Here is a 20,694-nt window from a genome sequence, read left to right as displayed (position 1 = left end):
TGAATCCTTTCAGGTAACACAGAAATGTTCCTGTCGCTTATTATAACTGGTGGTGGGAAGCTCAGGGCCTGGGGTACCTCACCCTCCCTGAGTCCCAACAGTGGCACATCATTGCAGTGCAGATGGATGCAGTATGATGTGGCATCGTTAGCCCCAAATCCTGGTTAGGCATTTGGAAAGCAGGCCAGCAGAATAATTTTTCCCCAGCTTGTCCCCAGTGCTTTCACTCTTAGCCTTCCTGCTTCATTGCTTCTCTCATTTTCCTCCCTGTTCTTGCATCCACCTTCAAATGGAAAATGAATCAAATTGAGGAAAGTGAACAAGAGCTGGTGGAGGATTTGCTTAGATTAAACCTCCACAGGGATCAAAACTGTAGAACTTCAGCTCAGAGCAACTCGACGAAGTCACCACCAAATACATCTTTAGGCCAAGGCATCTCTCCGTGGCCACGGGTACCAAAATACAGCTGAAGGTGCTGCATTTCAGTGAGGCTGGATGCAGAGCCTCTCCCCTTCATTACAGCACACTCGTGCACGCTTATCCTGGAGATAATGAAGGGTGTGGGTTCCCGGTGGGTGAGCACCAGGTGAAGACTTCTCAGTTAAGGAGGAGAAATGTTTTGTTGTTGTCAGTTTGTGTCTTGTGGGAAGTCTGGTGGGCTGGAGAAAATGATCAGCTTTATTAGCAGTTGTTTGGAGCAGAGCATCCAATTGGAGCCTAACACCTTGATAACAGTAAAGGCAAAGGGATCTTCAGGGGGTGAGGCAGCAGCTGCTGGAGCCCAAAGCAGCTCCTGTCCCATCAGCATGCCATTGGCTGGCTTAGCCCTGTCCTTGTGCATGCTCAGCCTCCCCAGACCCATCCTCTCAAGGTGCTCTATGGCCTCGGCAGACCTTGCTGGAGGATGTGATGGAGCTGGGTGCAGCAGCTGCTGGAGGAAGGAGCCTTGGAAACCCATCATGGGCACCTTTCATCCCATTCTCTTGACATTAAGCCTTCCATGTGTCCTCAGCAAACTCATCTCTATTAGCAGCTGCTTCCTGCAAGCCCTAGAGGACCTGGCAGCATTTGGCATTACTTGTACAGGACATACAGAAAGATAAGGAATCTACAAGGATGGAAAGCTGATTAATTAGCACCAGAACTGCTGGGCTTCGTGTGCTGTATCCATCCCCTCCTGTGCCTGGACATCTCACAGCAGTCTGGGGACTCCGGCACCAGGGCAGTGGCATGGGGTCAGCCTCAAGCCCCAAGCCTCTGTTGGCAGATTCAGTGTGGAGCTGCATTCTTTGTGATTCATTTCATATCGCCAACCTTTATTATTTCATTATTTCGATTTTTAAAAGCTAATGCAAAGGAACCTATTAAGAAGATAAGCAGCTGAGAGAAAGGGGGAAAAAATCACAAAACCACACCTCCTTCCCCACATCCATTCTTCTAGGAGCGAAGATACAGAATATGACAAGAAAAACAGATTTTAGGGGACTATGCTTATGCCTGTCCCCTCTTCCACAGGTTTTGCCTGAGTTTCGGTGCTGGGAGAGGGCACGGCACATTTCTGTTTGGTTGCAGCAGTTCTGTAACAGGTATAAAATTATACCACGGGCTGCAAAGCCATCACCCTTGAGACATGATAAGGTCTTTTTTTAACCTAATTACAACTATTACAGCATATGCATGCCACTGCCTCATTTAATTACCCGGCAGGGACCAGACAGGCATCACCCAGTTTCTCCCACCCCAAACACACATCTTTGATTCAGGTCCTGATTTAGTCTTTTTTTAACACTACATCTCTTCCACTATGGGCACGCACATGCTGTCCTTCAATAAGTCAGGGCAAAAGGAGGAAAACCCCGTAAACATCACCCAGAGGAGTGATGTTTACCGCACCACACCCCGTAAACATCACCCAGCCAGTTATTGCGGTCCTAAACCATGTGTTTTATATTACCACAAAGCACAAATTAAATGATTCTCCAGCTGGAGAGGGATAGAAATGGGCAGCAAAAGAGCAGGTTGTTTTGCCTCTCCCAGCTCTGAGGAGGCTCTGTTAGTTATAAGCACTTTTCCATGCTCAGCGCCAAAAAAATAGGCATGGAATTGAGCAAACTTGTCTTGTCTTGGTGGTGGGAGCTGTGCAGCATCTTTGAGAAAGGCTTTGCGGTGGAGAGGATTTATTTATGCCTGAGTTAATGGCTCATGGTGATAAATTCTGGACCTTTATTCTGAGAGCTTTCCAAAAGCCCCTTGTCGAAGGCAAATCCTGTGCCCGTGATGGTGCATGATCTCATTAAATGTCACTGGAAAATGAGCTGTCAATCTGAAAAAGCATAAAATAAAATAAAAATCAGCTTTTCTTCAGCAGTGGCTGAGCCCTCTGACTCCTGGTCCCTCCAGCAAAAGTGACTTTTAAGAAATTTTTGCCAGTTTGCCAGTTTGGTAACATTAATGCAGCAGCAACATCGTGCTTGTGTATGATGTGTCTGTCAGGAGAAAGCACTAAGGTAGCACCACGAGCAAGGACTTTGCGATTGTACCCGCTGTGTTTGCTGTGTCAAGGAAAGCAAAGGCGATGTGAGGGGGGTGTTTCTCCATAAAACGTGTTTGTGCAGTTATATAGGCCAGGCTGGCTTTCTGCTGTGGACATGTGGCCCAAAATCTGAGATCGAAGTGATCTGAGGATCTGCTGGAGGTGGCTCAGCACGGCTGCAATTAAAATAAGTATTTTGCTGGAGGATGTCAAACCTCCTCTCTGGGTGACAGTGTGAAGGAAGCTGGAGCAGTTTACACAGACACGTGAGAGCGTGGTTGCTGTTTTCTGGGGTTTTCACACCATTTTACATGAGGAGAGGAGCGGGAAGGAGCCAGGGCAGTCAGCCGCATATCTTGCCACAAGAGATGCTTCGGCTGCACAGGGGAGTGGTTTCCATGGCAATCGGTGAGTCTCATGAATAAGGTTTTTTGCTCATGAATGGCCAAAACCCCGAGTGCTTTGTGGGAGCTGGCTGCGGGCACACGCGTGCTGGTCCCAAGGAGCACCCTGCACAGGGCTCTGCCCCTAGATGCCCTGCTCCTGGCTTTGCAGGGATGCTCCTCAATTTTTACCCTTTCCCAACTTCTTTTGGGTGAGCCGGCTGCTGCCATAAGCTTCTCTGAACCTTGCATTGCTCATGGCCTTGGGGAGACTGCAACCCACGCTGGCATCCGTTTTTGTGGAGGGATGATCCCCTCCAAAAGACAGATTCTTCCTGGATTTGGCTTCTTTTAATCCTGTTTTCACATCTGTGTTTTATGGCCTTGCTGCAGCTCAGGAGCACTGCAGCATCGCCCACAGGTGCTGGGATCAGATAACATTACTTACCCGGCTCAGCTGCTCCCTGTTACGCCACCAGCACGGCACGTTAGAGAAGATGAAAAGCACACTAAAATGGCAATTTCTGCCAACTTGGCAATAAAAATTTAAGAGGCTTCAATTAAGCGACAGGTTCGAAGACAGAGCAATATTGTTTTATAGGGCTCTAGTATGCCTTGGAGACTCATCCCCTCATAAAATTGCATGGGATAGAGAGCATCAGCTACGAACAACTGCAGTATCAAGAAGTGTAATTACAGAGTCAGGAAAATGGGACTCAGGGTCTAGCAGTGATCACTCGTATTTTCAAACAGGGTGTAGGCAGTTGGGTTTGAAATTCAGGAGCAATTAAGTAGTGTTACCCAAGTTTGTTCACACTCACTCAGAGCATCTTCTACCTACGGTCTTACACCTCCTCCTGGAAACATTCACTCTGGTTGCTTTCTGTTTCCCTCGATCCCACACACTCTCCCAGTTGATTTCCTCCGGTCTATCATTGGACTCTACATTAATTAAACAACAAGAAGCTGACTAGCAGGCAGAAGTGGCCAGCTGTGGCAAAAATTTCAGCACATGGGAGATTCAAAGCTGAAGGACATGTGAGGAAGTGACAGAAATTATTTTTTTGTAGGACAGTGGTGTGGTTGTGCATGGAAAACTACATCTGGACTGAATTAGCCTGTTTTGAAAAAACACAAAGGAAAAGGGGTGGAAGCAAGGAGTGGAAGTGAATCAGATTGAGGAGCAATACATCTGAATGTGGAGAGATTGGAAAGGACACTTTTAGGAAGGAGGTCAGTAAGAGAAAAAAGCAATATCATGGATGCATATGAAGCAATGGTCTGGGTGTTGCTGTTAAGCCTTTGCCTTACTTCATGGATAAAAAGATACTTTTATAAGATGGAAACCACCTTCTGAAGACTAGAGAGCTTCAGAAGGGCCAACTACCATGGCTGCCCCTCAGAGTAGTGCCTATATAGGAGTTTGGCCAACATAGTCCAACAAATAGAGCCAATGTTGCCCAGCAGAATGCAGGGGAATACTTTGCTGGATGTGGAGGTATCTAGGAGAGTGGAGGCCAAGTTAATCACAGCTTAAGACATGAGCAGAGGGCACAGCTCATCCAGCCGGGGGCTACAGCAAGCTGCAGGCCAGCAGCACAGCAAATGCTGGGAGCAGCCCAGCAGTGGATATGGGACCAGACTTGGGATGAGCCTCTGAATGGGCCCTCCCTGCCCTCCCTGGCAGGGTCTTGCTGCAGGGCCACAGGACGTTTCGATCTTGCTGTTTGATTTGCAAAATTATTCCCAAGGAAGCAGGGGCCTGGAGGGCCTCCAGAATCACTGCATGCCTAAATGCACTTTTTTTCCCTAGTGACAGCTCAAATCCAGCACTCTGGGGAGCCATGGGCTGTATCAGATCCCTGAGCACTGCCGAGGGGGACCTGCCAGCTGCTGGAAGGGTTAAGCTCTTGTTACTCAAGTCATTTTTTAGGGTGCAAATGGGTAAACAGCTGCATGGCACAGAGCACACCCCTCCTGGGAAGGGAGAAAGGGAAACAATAAATAGAGAAATTCCAGCATCATTAACTGGGAGATAGTGACAAGAACTGAAAGCTGTGTGTACAGTGAGCTTTTTAAGCATTTTACAAGTGCTAAAGCTGTCTGAGATTGAAATTCTATTAAGCTGATGCTATTTGATGTCTCATTAAAGAACGTAGGTTTCTGGTTATTATTTCATTTGCAGCAAATGCAAACACACCCTGTCTAGATTCCATAAGCTTCAGCTAGAGGTTGGCAGCAGGGGCTTTTGACATCCTCCCTTGCCTCTCACAGACCGGAGCTCAGTGGCATCAGGTGGGTGCTGAGCTGTGTCGATGCGGAGCACCCTCAAAGCCGAATTTCTCACCAAGCCCAGCTGCCAACTGGGCTGGAAGTAGCTCTGCCACATTTCCACATCTTTCCTGTTGCACAAAACTAAACATGCAGAAAAAATAGAGATTGGTAAATAAAAATAATAATTAAAAAAACACTCTATAGCTGCAGACAGATGTTTGCAGTCATCAGGAGGCCCAGAGTGAAGAGCAGCACGTGAAGGGCAGCACTGGGAGCACTGGGGAGAGGTTGTGCCCAAATGGGAAGGATGGCCACTGTCATGGGTGATCATACAAGAGCCACTCTGTCACAGAGAGCAGCTTTATTTTTTAAGCTTTATTTTTTTGCATTTTGGACAAACAGATCCATCATGCATTTAAGGAGACAGGTCAATTTGTTCGTTTTTCTTTTGGTGCCTGCCAGTTCATTACTGCTTATTGTAATTCCTAATAGCAGGAATGAAGAGCATTTAAAAAGCAATTAATTAATTAAGTATTAACAACAGTGAATGGTGTGAGGATGCGAGTTTGTCGACCTCAATTAGATGCTGAAGCTGAATTTCTTTCAGCATTAGACTGCGGTGCCAGGGCGGGCAATGTGCAGGCAGCCCTTGAATAACTGGAGCACAGTTATAGAATAGAGCTACGCTCCAGCAAGAACCGAGGGCAGAAACTGTCCCTGCTGCTTTTGCCCCTACTTTTTTTTTTGTTTTTTTTTTTTTTTTGTCATTTCCCTCCAGCTTCCAAGGAAAGTCAGGCATCTTTGGTGGTAGGGAGCAGCTCAGCATGCTCAGGCAGCCTCTGCCAGACCAGCGCCAGGTCCCGCTGGGCACTGCACATGGGGCAAAAATTAGCATGTCTGGAAGAGGGGAAAGCAATTCCTTCAGGAGGAGGAGATGTCCTCATGGTCACACGCTGTGCAGGGGGCAGAAATAAAATCCAGTTAGCGTCTCTCCTGCTTAAGTTGTTTCTGTGCGACTGCAGTCTGTGGGATTGCGCTGTTGTGTGCTCCTGCTCACTGGCTCACGAGGCAGGCTGGATTCCCTGGTGCAACATGACAGCCTCTTTAGCTTCATGGGCAGGAGATTTAGATGTCAAATGGCCAAAATGCATTGCTCAGGCAGTTCCCCAGGGCCAAGTGCTTTGAATACCAAGGCTTTACATGAGGTTGCAGCCCCAAGGAAACACCCATTGCATCAATGAGCAGGTTAAGGTGGCTCACAAGGAGGGATGCTCTTGCAGGCAAGTTCACCATTGCATTGACTCAAGGGCTTGCATTAACCCCAGGGCTTGCAGGGCTCATGGGAGCATACATGGAACCATCCTGTAGAGGGAGAAGTCACAGTGTGGGGAGAAACTCAGGATTTTATTCCATTGCCCTCTGGTGCAGGGAACGCACAGTGGGCTGCAACTGGTTCAAGCCTTTCACTGCAAGGTGCACTACTGCAAAGAAAGCACGGCTCTGGGGCTGTGCATTCTCCTCTCTGAAGGATACTGGGAGCGTCTTGGAGGGAGCAACCTGCCAGGCACAGGCCCTTCACAGCAGCTCCCCCATTCAGTGCAGAGCCCAGAACCTAATGATGGGCCTTCCTCCTCTGGAGAGGTCCCGCATCAATGTCTGGCTGCTGCTGAGTTGAGAGTTTGCTTCTGATTATAAATTACAGGGCAGAAGGGAAGCAGTGAGTCTCTGAAGCTGCAATTACAATGGAAGCTCCAGGTAACAGCCTTTGATGAGTCCCTCAGAGAGAGAAGAGTTCATTGACTTGCTTGAGGAAGGGTCTAACTTGCATTGCAGAGCAAAAATCTCAGTGGGCATTAAATGTGTGACGGCACACGGTGGGGGAAATGTGCTGCACTGATTCCAGCGTGTTTGGGAGCTGGAGAGGAGAGAATTGCATGGGTGTGCAAGTGTGTGCAGGGAGCGGGGGATAGGGAGCAAAGCAACAAATCCCTGTGGAAAGCCAAGCCTTAGGGAAAAGCAAACCAACTTTGCTTTGCTGTATGGGGTCTGTCCTAGAGCTGGTCATGAGTGGTCAGTGCTTGTGGTCCCAGCTATGAAACAAGACCTAACACTGTTACTGCTGCTGCGTTAGAGATGTTTTAATTAAGCATTCTGCCCATTCTTCCCCTGCAGAGGCAGTGCTGGTTCATAAGCACCACAGCTCAAATCCGATGCTGGCTGAGCAAAAAGTGTGTGAGCTAAGTATCTGATGGTGACTCCACTGTTTTCTGATCCCATCACCTACATTCAGAATAAAATTTAAAGGGATTAAAAGATTTGCGTATAGTGGTGCTTGGAAGAGAGCTGATTCCATCTGAGACATTATTTATTCTCCTTTATCATTCAATGTGCAACATATGGGCCCCTTTCTCCACTGCAGATGACTAAATGATGGCATCTGCTACTCCATTATATTGCAAGTGTAAAGGAAATGAGAAAAGATTCCCTTCAAACAGTACTTAGCTATTGTCGCAGAGACGCTCTTGATATTTTCATTCAAAGGTGTTGCTTTGCTGACTTTCAAAAGCATCCAATTCAGAGGCAGCCCTGTTTCTTGGAGGATGCTGAGGTGACTGGGAGCTGCTTCTTTTTCTCAGATCCTCAGCTGGTCCCCACAGATGGGAATTTGCCTTCAGCGGCTGCATCTTGGCACGTGATGTGCAAATTGTCTTCATCTTAGATGGGACTCGCTGGGTGCAGATTGCTTCATGTTGCACTGAGCAGCTCTCACTGCTGTTGCTCTTTAAAGCAGCCTGAGTGGTGATGTGTATTTAGGTGGATTTGGAGAACTCCAAGGCCCATTGGTGATGCTGCAATTTATTTTTTTTTCCCATCAGCACTAGAGAAGCAGCGTTAATGCTTGCAGGAGTAGGGGGAAGGGATTTGACAATTCTCTGCTTGGGAATTCACCATCACACTGAGCCCTTCACCCTTGTGCAGGCAGGGACTGAGCTTTTCCAGGGTTTACCCCCGGTCTCATGCAAGGACAGACCTTGAACTACCATCTCATCATGGCTAGGACCCGTGGCTCAACTGGAGGATGGATGTGCTGCAGGGCTGCCTTGACTGCAGTTCCAGTCAGTCCTGTAAAACCTGCATCAGTCTGTTAGAGACAGACAGGATTGGAACCCGTAGCCAGCAGAGAGCTGAAATGAGCAAAGCACCCCTGGATTCCTGGATAGGAACTGTTCATGGCAAATTTGTTCATAGAGAGGGAATTACTTTGGCTTGGCTGAGTTGAGAGCTTGTCCAGGGCCACAGGGCAGGATTTCCCTCTCCAAAGCCTGGCCTTTTCCCCAGTTTCCACGTTTCATGCCCCAAACTGTACTCGCCACTAGACGAGTTCTTCAAAACATTTCATCTTTATCTTCCTGGCTGCAATTTAGAGTCCATTATAGGTTTTTAAGTACTCAGTGGTTAGTACGTTGAAGCCACAGGGGGGTTTACCAGCACCCCAGCATTGCAAGCTGGCACACAGAATTAACATCTTTTCAGAAGTCACTTTGGAGAGCTGGAACTCTGCTCTCACAGGAGGTCTCAAGGGGGATACCTGGACAACAGCATGAGTGCCAAATGGTTCATGTCATGGTAATATTGTTGTAATAACCGCGGGTCGATGCCTGAAGGATTCTGAGGATCATTCTTCATCCAACCACATCTAAAATGTGCCTCCACTTCGTGGGTTATCTCTTTTCTCCTCTCTTTCCTTCCCCCAGATCTCCAGAAGAGACACAGACAGCTCCAAAGAAGCACCATAGAGCCTAGCCTCTAGGTCCTGGGCTTGTAGTCCATCACCATATGTTTACATATTTTTTTTTAGACTGTGATTAATGTTACTACATTTTTAAACGTATGTTTCTGTTCAGCCAAAGTGCTTTGCCAGCACAAAGCATTCTGTGTTTGGAGCAAAGTACAGCAAATTGGATGCTGCTTTAAAACACAAAGAAGGAGGGGTTAGGGGAATGCTATTTTCTGCTTTCTAGAAAAAAAGTATTGCAGAGCATTTAGCAAAGATAAAGAGAAATGGGAAAGGCTGCCAAGCTGCAGATAGAACGCAAACAAGATAGATTTGTCCATAGAGGCCACAGAGTGGCTGTTTTTCCTCCAGCATGTTCTGGGCTCACAATTAAGGTTTCTGTGGTGGATTGTGGGGTTCTGCTTTTCTTATCTTTGCATTTGTGTTAAATAAAGTGGTTACAGCAGAAGGGTTCACATTGCACTGGCACTGAGCAGACTGGGTTACAAGCCAGGACTTCATGCTAGATGGTGTGCAAACACTGGAGAGGAAGACAGTTCCTCATTATCATGGGGTGCCAGGAGAACAGATTACTTGGATCAGCTGTATGTAGCTCCACAGGTACTTGGAAAAAGGCATGAATGACTTGTCCCTCTTCTCAAGGCTGCAGCGACATAGAACTCCGCAGCCCAGCATGACTCTGAGCAGAGCCTTCTCTCAGTGGGGAGCATGGAGGTTTGGTGGCACCTTATGGCATTGGTACCTGTGAGTTGCTAGTTGCTAAACTGGGTTTGGTCCTTTCTGTGTGCCTCCCAAGTGCCTGGGCCACTGTGTCTGAGGGTTGTCATCTGGTGCATTTTGTATCAATGAGAAATGCGCCTGAAGAAGGGAACAGTAGAAACACAGGTTTGTTCATGCCAGAGCATTGCTTCTGTCAGGCTCTTGCCCTTGACCTTTATCTGTCCCTTAACATCACCAGCACTGTCAGTGTTGTCCCCACAAGCTTAGAATAAGCCTGTACCAGGAGCTGTCACACACCAGTGCCAATGACCCAACATTTGCTGTTACCAAATTTGAAGCCAATTTGCTGGGCAGAGCCTCCCCATCAGTCCCTGCATGGGCAGAATTTCTCCTGGTGCAAGAGAAACTGCAAAGTGCTCCTTAAAACTGCTCTTGCAGAATCTTTGGTGCTGCACATCCCCTGTTCACCATCCTGCTGTGGCTTTGCTACAGGAGATGCTGGGCTGGAGGCAAGCTCTTCAGCAGAAGGGCTTGCTTAAGGCAAAAAAAGAGTCCCTGAGAGAAAGGATGGGTTTAGGAAGCTGCTTCAGGCAATTGCTTAATGCTATTTCCAAGATTGGGATGCAGGATTAACCATGAGGCATTATTCTCTCCCTGGCCATTTTTGGAGCTCAGCATTGGAATTGACTTGTATGAGTAATGGGGCTTGGGCTGGAGGGCTGGAGGCTGTATGCATGCCTGGGAGAGCTGAGCTGCCTTCCTAAACACCACGATCCCCTTATTTCCTATGGGTGGGGCAAAAAAATGCCACGCACCAAAACCTGTCACTCACTTGGGAAAAGTCATGCTGTGTCGTTTCCCTGCAGCAGCACCCCTTGGTCCTCTCCTTAAAAACATCATTAAAATTGTGCTCTGGGGGTTACTCTCCGGCAAGAGGAGGAGATGCTGCACCTGGTCCTTGCTGCCGGTCCTCACGCCCCCTGACACCCCGCTCCTCCCTCTCTTGCAGCTGACGTACCTGCCTCCGCCATGGGGTGAATGTCGCTCGTCAGAGATGGGCTTAGATTTCTTTCCCGTTTACAGCATCACGGCTTGCAGGATCGACTGCGAGACCCGGTATATTGTGGAAAACTGCAACTGCAAAATGGTTCATATGCCAGGTCAGTGCGCTGGAAGAGCAGGGACTATTCCCACCACCCAGCCTGGACTGCTAGGAGTTAATGGGCTGGAGAAGGTGACAAGGGACCTGGGACTAAAGGAGCCGGGAATACCTTGCCCTAAAGGGGCAAGGGGATGTTAATACTGTTTCTAAAATACTCTGAAATAGGGACAGAAAGTTGCAGAGGGGCATGGGCCTGATTTCCTCTTACTTAGCCCTGGGTTAGCACCCTTGGGTGAAGTTTCCAGTGACCCCTTCCTCAATTTTCAAGAAGAGGCCTCCATAGCAGGCAGAGGTGGGGCAGGTGCTGCAATCCCTCCATTGCCCATACGAGCTTTGGCTCCCTTTGCAAATGGTAGGCAGTGGGTGGTTTCCTTGCTGTCCCCATGCAGTCCCCAGCTCCCTTTAAGCAACAGTAGCTGATGCCCACTGACGATGCACCTGTCCTTTCCCTGCAGGTGATGCTCCCTTCTGTACCCCAGAGCAGTACAAGGAATGCGCAGAGCCTGCACTCGGTGAGTACCAGTGGGTATCCCTGGGTGCCATGGCTGTGCCAAGCTGGAGGGATTTCAGCAGCCTGCCTCCTCCTGGGATGGGGTGGTTTAGAGCAGCTGCGGCCCAGTGATGGGTTCCGATGAGAACCAAAGTGCTGGGGAGGTCTGGGTGCTCCTTTAGATAAAGTTTCCTCTAGTACTGTGATGGGTGCGGGGCTCCATCAGGGCAGCAGCCTCCAGGGTAACGGGCACCCCAAGAGATGTAGGAGGGGAGCACCTCCGGGTCCAGGTCCAGGGCTGTGTCTGGATTTGGGATGGAAGAAGGAACCCATTCTGGACTGGAATTTAGTAGACTCCCAGGGCTGAGTGCTGTTTGCAGGATCAGATGCATGGGAGAAAGGGTTGGCATCTTACCAGCAAAGGCAGAGCTACAGCCGCTGCTTGTCCCCAGGCAGATGCTGGTAACTGAGCGCGGCCTGACACAAAGGGCCTCTCTTCAAGCTGCCACAAATGGCCATGCAATAAAGTGGGAGATAAATGGCCGGGACTGGGATTTCTTGCAGCTTTTCTCTTTCGAGATCTGACTGCTTGGCCCCTCTCTGGGCTGCATGGCCTCTGGTCCACATCTTCTGTGTGTCCCTGACTTCATGAGATCTAACTGACCTTCTCCAGGTTTGCTTGCTGAAAAGGACAGCAATTACTGCATCTGCAGAACACCCTGTAACCTGACCAGGTACAACAAAGAGCTCTCCATGGTCAAGATCCCCAGCAAGACTTCGGCCAAGTACCTGGAGAAGAAGTTTAACAAGTCAGAAAAATATATCTCGTGAGTGTTGCAGAAAACAGATCTTTTAGTTGCTTTAGTAAACAGGGGAGAAAGTTTCTGTAAAGCCCTGATGGCCATTTAAACCAGCTCCTGACCAGACTAGACCTTGCCAATACCCCCATCACCAAACAGGCAGATGTTCTCCAGAGAGGGTTCGGGTGAAACCCTCAAAGAGATGAGATGTAAGTTGCTTTCAGCTCAGTAGAGGTATTTCAGGACAACTGTGTATTTCTTCCTTGGCCCTGTCTCCATGAGCATACCCCATACTCTCCCCACCCCCCCCCAAAAAAAAAAAAAAAAAAAAAAAGTCCTTTTATATTGTCAGGGATGCCCAGACTTGCTGACTCTTTCTGAGATATGTCTGCTCGCTGCCTGTGTTCAGGTGGTAGTTCTCAGGCAGCCATCAACTTCAAGCTCTTACCAGCCCTGGGCACTTTATTACTTTATGGAGGCAGCTAGAGTTATTCCATATTAATCATCATTCTGACTCTTCTGTTACCATTAAAGTGAGATCCAGCTATCAGATCCTGAGCAGAGATCTTGGGAGAGAAATCCTCCAGCTTGGTCTGTGGCTCCCAGGGGAGCCATAGGATGCCCTGTGGCTTGGTTTCCAAGAGGTCCAATGGCCAAGTGTCTATGGGTTTCTGAGAACCCCAGGAGAGCCATGAGAACAGAGAGAATAGAGCCCCAAAGACCTTTTTTTTTTTTTTTTTTTTTCTTACCCCAAAGTGCACAAGGCTGCTGGTGGCTGATGGGCTGGTGCTGTTGTCCTCTTTCTACAGAGAGAATATTCTTGTGTTGGACATATTTTTTGAAGCACTCAACTATGAGACAATTGAGCAGAAGAAAGCCTATGAAGTGGCAGCCTTACTTGGTAAGGAGGTGTCAGGGGTGCATTTTGGAGTCTGTGTGAATCATGTGTGTTTATGGGATGGACAGATGCCACAAGTGGGTGCACAGGTTACTGGCATTGCCATGAAATCACAGCAAGGTCCAGCCACCTTCCTGCCCATCATGCTTTCAATCCCCTCTCTTATTTTCCTTCTGACACCAAGCTGGGAAATGTCCCAGGGACCACTGCTAGTCTTTTTGTCAACCAAGAAAGGTTAACATGAGCTGCTCCATCTTTGCTTGCTACCAGAGTACTAAAGTTTCGGTTGAGCAGGAGATGGATGCTCTTTGTGGTGCCCCCTACACTGGAAGAGCAGTGTATGGAGGAGGACACTTCTTAAAACCTTCTGCCCATCACCTCTTACATACTCCAAATCCATAATCCATCCTCCGTTCCAGCAGGGCCATCCAGGACCCTGAATTCTTTACTTTCGGGTGCTTCCCTATGGAGCAATGGAGAAGGTAGAGGGGCTGCTGGGTTGCTTAGCCTCGAATTGGGTCAAGCTTTGTGGATGACGGCTAAAGATTTAGGTGCCTGGGACCCACTGGGTCTGGGAGGTGAAGGTGCTTGGTTCAGGAAGAGGAAGAGGCTGGTGTTGAAGCCACTTTGACACCATCCTCCTCATTTGCAACCCTTTGCACAACCCTCATCCCCAGGGCTCTTGGCACTTACCTCCCAGCACCCAACCCCTTTAGAAGCAGCACTTCGCCCAAAAGCACTCTTTTTTTCCCTCTCTTTCTTCTGTCTCTGTGTCATGGGCACCCACAGCAAAAGTTCTGGTGACCCCTCCACCCAAGGGTGCCTTTTCACAGTTGAAATATGGGCGTTTTGCAGAAAAACCCAGGCAGTTTGTCTTCCCTGATGTATGGTTTGGTAGAGTGCAACACTGCACATCGGGAGCTGTTTCCCCAGCAGATCCTGGAAGTGTCCTCTCCCCATGGTGCCTTCCTCGCAGCCCTTCTTCAGCCCTGTAGCACCACAGGACCCTAGCAGAAACGATCTCAAGATGCCTCAGAATAAAAGCTAGCCTTTCCCTGCTCCCAAATCTCTGTGGCAGATTTGCTTGAGTTTTTTGGGCTCCATGGGACATTACCTAGTTAGTTTCTGGCATCCTTCTTCTTCCACTGCCCGGTTTGGGAAGGGCTTTGGGATTGCTGGGATGAAACCTGCTGTTTGACTGTGACAGATGGCTTCCTCCGATGCCAGTGCATGTGATGCAGCAGTATCGCGTCCTCATTAGGCTTGCAGCTGAAGGAGAAATGCCCATTGATCTGCCCTGCCCAGCTGCACCACAGTAGCATGGATACTCTAAGAGTATTTGTGAGCCATCAGCCTTCAGCACAGGCACAACTTTGCTCATGATGGGTTGAACCAAGACCTGGCACACACCTGGTCCCCTCCATCCCTGATTTCAGTGCTGGGATTTTGGGCTGCAGGGCTGAGTGGGTTATCCCTCTCTGCTCCCACCCCGAGGATAAAACCACCGGTGTGTTGTTGTCTCTCCTAGGTGACATTGGAGGCCAGATGGGGCTATTTATCGGTGCTAGTATCCTCACTATACTAGAGCTCTTTGATTATATATATGAGGTAAGACACCTTTGCTTCCTTTGTCAGGCATGGTGTGTGTGGGCTTGCAAGCGTTTATGCTAGGCTGGGGCAGTCACAGACCACTCCAAGCCCAATGTGCTCAACTAATACTATAATAATTATAAATTAGTTATACTATGTAATTAATGCTCTATGATAGTGCTGTAGCACCAGTCTCAGCTATGTAGCATGGTGTGGGTTTCCTACATCAGTGCCAAATAAGTGGGAAGCTCCTCATGCAAGGGGCTGGCATGCAGCCAATCTGTTACCATCTTTTCATGCAAATGCCTTTAATTAATGACTGCTCTACCCACCCATCAGGCTGGAGAAGCAGTGAGGCTGGACTTTGCGCTGCTGCCCATGGTGGAAAACCCTAGTCCCTGTTCTCCACTGGCTGCAGCTCTGCCGGCAGCCCTGGAGCAAGGAGCTTTCCAGGAACAGCTGAGACGAGCTCGATCATGATTCTGGGGCTCCTTGGTGGCCAAGAGCAGCTGCTCCAGGGAAAAGTACAAGCCCTTTAGTGGCAATTACTGCAATAAGCAGTCTGGGGAGATGCTGCTTTCCAGCAGCCCTCCTTCCTCCTGCCCTCCATCAGCAATTATCACCTTTGCATATTTGTAATCTCTTTTTGCCTAAGCAGTTTCCTCTGTGAAAGCTAATGTCTCAGCCCAGCACCTCCCAGGTGATTTTGACTTTTATGTGCTGTGATGCCAAAATTTGCCTTGGCAGTCCTAACCAGGCTGTCTTGCTGTTAAAACCCCACTGTGAGCCTCATCCCTGGAGCATCCCACTGCCAACATGAGCACACAGGCAGATTCAAGATGCTTTCCACATCCTCCTGGTCCAAAAGCCACCTCTGCCATTTAGACTTTTCCCCTCATTTTTCTCTTCAAATGGGACACGGTCCAAACAAACCATCCATAGAGCATCCTCTCTGCTAGCCATGGATTTCATTTCCCAGTCTTCTCTGTATTGCAGAAAGCTTCATGTGAGGTTTCAGGCTCATGATTTTTGGTGCTGAAGTGGGAAACTGAGGCAGGGAGTGAGGCTGCAGCTGGATGTGAGCCGCCAGGGAACAGCATCTCAACTGCCAAGACTGCACTTAGCTCCCTGTTTGCAATGAGATGACCCCAGGGACCTGAACACACAAGCATGTACCCTGTTTTATAGCAGAAAAGAATGAGTTCATGGGATAGTTTCAAGGAGGATGTGAACACCTATGTGGAGAGGCACTTCCCAGCCCAAGGTGGGACGGTGCTTCCTCTAATTCAGCTCAGCTGGGGATTTTAATGCAGTGGTTTTAGGCTTCTTGCACCCAAATATGTGATGTCTTGGACCTCCATCATCCAGCCCTGACTGAGCCCCTTATCATAATGGCACCAGGGGTTTTTAATCCCAGGGGATATCATAGTTAGAGGTTGTCTGTGGCGGTTGCATTAGTGCTTGCCCAACCAGGTGGTGCACAGGGATGTCAGGCATGCATGCTCTGTCTTCTGAGCTCACTGGAGCATCCTGAAAAACCTCTTAAATGTTATTAAAGTAAGGCTTTTGGCTTTGCAGTCACTCCCCATCACAGTCCCTTCTGGGCTGCTGTTAACACTTAGTGGCATTATCCTGCAATAAAATATATTGAAAATTACAACCACAAAGCTAATAATGGCTTCAGAGTGCAAATAATTCCAGTGCCTCAGTTTATATCTCAGTCTGAATGCACACAGTATTTCATTAAAAACACCTCCTCCCAGCTATCTTGGGGTGCTGTCATAAGAAGGTAATAAGAACCCTTGACAAGTTTGGATTTTTTTCTTCTCTTTTTTTTTTTTCTCTCCTTTATTTGACATCTGCTGATAGAACTTGGGAAATAGTTTCCTTTTGCTGTTTTTTTTTTTTTCTTATTCTTTTTGGGTAAACACGGCTTAAGAGAGCACCTCATCTCCTGATGCATGCCTGGGGATACACCAGCACATTTACCTCCATGGTCCTTTGTGGCAGATACTTGGCCCACACTGGGCAGAGAGAGCAGGAATAAAATACCTTATATCACTCCTAATCTAAATCTTGGTCTGCTCAGGGTTTCATCAAGGCAGGGTTCCATGCACCTTAAACTCTGCATTTTCAACCAAAACATTTGTAAACTATCTGAGATTGCCAGAAAATGGATACACCTATTCTTACTTGGTGGCTTAGCCAAAATAGAAGGAAATGTGGAACCTAGATAGGATTTTTTTTTATCATTCATTCCACACAGTCCTGGACCAGGGCAGAGTGTGCAGCTGGTCCCATATCCCCACTGAGCATCTCCTCCTCCCTGCCAGCATCAACCGTGCTTCCTTTGGAACTGACCCAGTTGTTAACATTTTTAGCTCACTTCTTTTGTGTCTTTTTTTCCTCCCAGTGGAAGATTTTCAGAAAAACAGTCACTTCTCAACTTCTTTGGGATTTCCCTTAAAAATCCAATCTGCTTTTCAGCAGCAGCAGCTGCCAAGGAGATGTGGCTGTGAAGGGAAACTGCGCTCGCATAGCTGACATTTTCAATAAACCCCCAAATATATCTTTTTAAATTGAGGTTTTGGATTTTTTTGTTATGTGAAAAAATCAGTTTTGACACACAGGGTGGTTTTCTTTGGAAGACTGTCTCCTTCCCCATGAGTTTGGGTACTCTGAATGCAGTGCACCTCCAGCTCTGGAGGTGACCGTATGTAGCTTGATCCATGCCTATTCCTGCCCAGCTTAACCAAACATCCCTCTTTTGCAGCTGATCAAGGAGAAATTATTAGACCTACTCGGAAAGGAGGAAGAGGAAGGGAGCCATGATGAAAACGTGGTAAGGAACCCCACTGGGAGAGAGGAGCACATTTCCCTGAGCTCAGCCCCGTCAGTCATTTCCCAAGGACTGATGCTGTCGCGCTTCCAAAGGAAGCAATTGTTGATGCCGTGGGGAGAGGCTGCTCACGCTGGGGGCAGTGAGCAGCCCCAGAGTGACCCTGTCCCATCTCTCCATCCACAGAGCACTTGTGACCCCATGCCAAATCATTCGGAAACCATCAGCCACACTGTGAATGTGCCGCTGCAGGCCACCCTGGGAACACTGGAGGAGATCGCCTGCTGACACCGTCCGACCGCTCCACAGTGCCAACACCTAAGGAAGGGAAACTGCACGGGAAAGCAGGGACCAAGCTCAGGTTTGCAACGGGGGCAAAAAAAAAATGATTAAAAAAAATAAGGAAGAAAATCGCTATGCATTAAATATATATATATATTATATATATACTCTGCCAAAACCAAGCGAGAGGCGTCTTGGACTTGACTTGTGTTGTCCTTTCCTGTGGGGGGGTTGTCTTCAAGATGTGAAGGCAGCAGCTCATTTTTGAACCGTACAAAACACAGAGACCACCACCACAAAAACAAACGAAGCCCCACCATTTCACATACTGCCAAATGTATAAAGCACTTGCATGCCAGTTCTTTTTATGGCAATATATTCCTAGCTGTCTTTATAAGCTCTGTTCCTCTTTACAGTCTCTGATTTTCACAACAAGAAGGAACTCGCGGGCCCAGCCATCCCCTGAAATCACCATTACTAACGTCGTAGGCTGAATTAGAATAAAGAAACAAAAAGTCGCAGCTCTTGGATTCTTCTTACGTTCTTGTCCTTCGTGTCAGTCTGTGATGAATCTTAAGCTAAGCCAGGTCCCCGAGGCCAGGCACCTCAGCGCTACCAGTCACCCCAAGGTGAGCATCCCTGGAGAGGGGCCGGACCGGGTGGCTCTTGGTGGATCATCCCCACCCCAGCTGCTGTGTAATGCTCCTCCGTCTACAGTGCCTGGAAAGTCCATCTGCGGTGGGTGGCATGGGGTGGTGGGGTTTTTTCTTCATTTTTTTAAATTATTATTTTTATTTTTTTAATTTATTTTTTTCCCATTAATGGATTCTGTGCTTTCTCCTCGTTCTCATGACTGATATTAAAGCTGGTCTTGTGGAAATGGCCGAGCTGTGTCATTTCTGCCTTGCCCCCACTCTGCCCCAGGCTGGAGCCCGCAGCGCAGCCTGGGCGAGGGGCAGGCGCCAGGACGAGCCCACCCTGGTCCCTCACCCCTCGTACCCCCTTGTCCCTTCCACCACTGTTCTCATACACCTCCAGTGAGTCCTGGCCATGCTCAGCCTCCCATCCTCCTCTACATCCCCATCTGCTCCATGCTGGTGGGGCCAGCTCTGAATTTGTGCATCGTGGTTGTCTCTTGGAGTCTCATTTATTAGTGACAAGGCGTTTAAAGGGAACCGGGTCAAAATGATGCAGTGCTACCCTGAAGGAAAGAAAGCAAGTTCTGTGAAGCTCCAAACCCTGCTGGTTTGGGGGCCTTCAGTAATGCAGACGGGAGCTGTGGTGTTTGGTGTCTCCAGCTGGCTGTGGGACTGAGGCCATCCCTTCGCCATGGAGGAGGTGCAAAGCTGTCCCCCAAGTCTGTCTCAAGTTCTTGCGTTCATGCATGGAAACACTTTCCTTCAGGACAAATCCTGCTCTGTCTGTCCTAGGCCATCTACATCTGCAGGAGCTTCTCTGTGTTTGCACAGAAGTCCCGGCTATGGTAGGGCAGGGTCTCCCTTTGCAGTAATGGACCTAAGGGGGGAGAACTGTCTGATATTAGGGACATTTTTTTGGTCCCTTTCTTCCAAGCCCATCGTTTGTCCTGGTTTTGTAGGTCCAATATGCAGGCAAAAAGCTTCTAGCACAGAGGCCAGGATTACGGCTGGTGAGCTTTCCTGACTTACCTGGTGGTGATCTCCATTGCAAGGTACCAGGAGACATAAAATACTCCATCTTGTCCCTAAAATCTACAAGTGTAGATTTTACCCTCCGTAGATTTTTATACCCCGCATGCCATTTCGCTGCCATCTCCTCATCTTGCCTTGCTCTACAGTTGAGGGTGGGCTACAGCCCCTGGGTATTTTGCTCCCATACACAGAAATAAGGCTCCCAACAAATTACCCAGCTTATGGGCTTGAACACCCACAAAACAACTTCATCAAATAAAGAGGCAGGCAGAGTCCTTCCAGACATCGAGCAGCAGCTGACAGGTTTCAGTCTGATCTTCTCCAGGCTGCCAGACAAGTGCTTAGAGGATGTTCCCTCCACAGGGTTAAGGGCAACAGGGGCTCCAAGAGCCGTTCTGATGCATACAAATTTCCCCACTTGGCAAGTTATTAAATCTCTTTTAAGAGTTTTTGGTAAAGAGTCATTGGAAGTCTTTACTGAAGCTTGATGAGGTGGGACACCACAGGGGTTCCCAGAAGTGCTGTGAGGGGTTTTGTTAATACCTCCTATAGAGAAAAGACACTTGAGTGGGCAGACTGGCACAGGGACAGCATCACTGATTGCTCCTGAAGAGCACACTCTCCAAGGGATTTGCTGGAGAGCTCATTTTGTTTTATCAGTTTTCATTATCTCCGGGGACCTGGCCTCAGGCCACATGTTCATTATCCACAGGATGCCCAGCAGACAGCAGCTGGTAACAAGAGCTGATCGACGGCGTGCCAGCAAAGCTGCAGTGATGCCAAGCTCTGTCTCCTGATGCCAAACCCCTGTGCCAGCCCCTTCCCCGTGGTCCCTTCCAGACCAGTGGAGGGAATTTGTGCCAATATGGATCGAGGTGACTCATCCCAACATCTCCAGGTTCTTAGCCGTGCCCGTTGGGTTGAACCAGCCATCAAAGCCCAACCTAGTCTGGGCTCCTTCTGCAAAATGATCTTTCTCTCCCTTGCATTCACTAATGGCTGCGAAGAGGGTTGGCATTGTACCCATGATGGCCCTTTGCACTGTACCTCTTTGTGCTTGAAGGAACAGGGGCACCTCCACCTTTGGCTTGGAATCCAAGGGTGAACTGGGGAATTTACAGGATCCAGCCCCCAAATGCAAAGGCAAGTCCCAGCCAGCATGTGGGTACCCAGAGGGGGGAGAACAGTGAGATGCTGCTGGCAGTCCCCAGCAGATCAGCTGGCACAATTTTCCAGCTAAGCCCAGAGGAGATATCT

The 20,694-nt window shown here is 48.6% G+C and overlaps 1 protein-coding gene across 3 annotated transcripts in view; it reads left to right on the top strand.

The window, feature by feature from the left end:
• The window catches only part of ASIC2 (acid sensing ion channel subunit 2), a 528,892-nt gene extending 510,604 nt beyond the window's left edge, over window positions 1-18,288 (top strand). For 2 of the 3 annotated variants that reach the window (XM_068661005.1, XM_068661006.1), the window contains exons 4-10: window positions 10,716-10,866; window positions 11,324-11,380; window positions 12,032-12,185; window positions 12,968-13,059; window positions 14,585-14,664; window positions 17,420-17,488; window positions 17,672-18,288. In XM_068661005.1, coding sequence (XP_068517106.1) covers window positions 10,716-10,866; window positions 11,324-11,380; window positions 12,032-12,185; window positions 12,968-13,059; window positions 14,585-14,664; window positions 17,420-17,488; window positions 17,672-17,773 — 705 coding nt within the window. In that variant the 3' untranslated portion in view covers window positions 17,774-18,288. The remainder of the gene's footprint in view (window positions 1-10,715; window positions 10,867-11,323; window positions 11,381-12,031; window positions 12,186-12,967; window positions 13,060-14,584; window positions 14,665-17,419; window positions 17,489-17,671) is intronic. The other variant, XR_011089935.1, reaches the window with a different exon arrangement.
• The last annotated feature ends 2,406 nt before the right edge of the window (window positions 18,289-20,694 follow it).

This window comes from Anas acuta, chromosome 25 (assembly GCF_963932015.1).
Source record: "Anas acuta chromosome 25, bAnaAcu1.1, whole genome shotgun sequence".
Lineage (NCBI taxonomy): Eukaryota > Metazoa > Chordata > Aves > Anseriformes > Anatidae > Anas > Anas acuta.
Note: the sequence above shows the minus strand (reverse complement) of the source record. Positions and strands in the feature narration are given on the sequence as shown.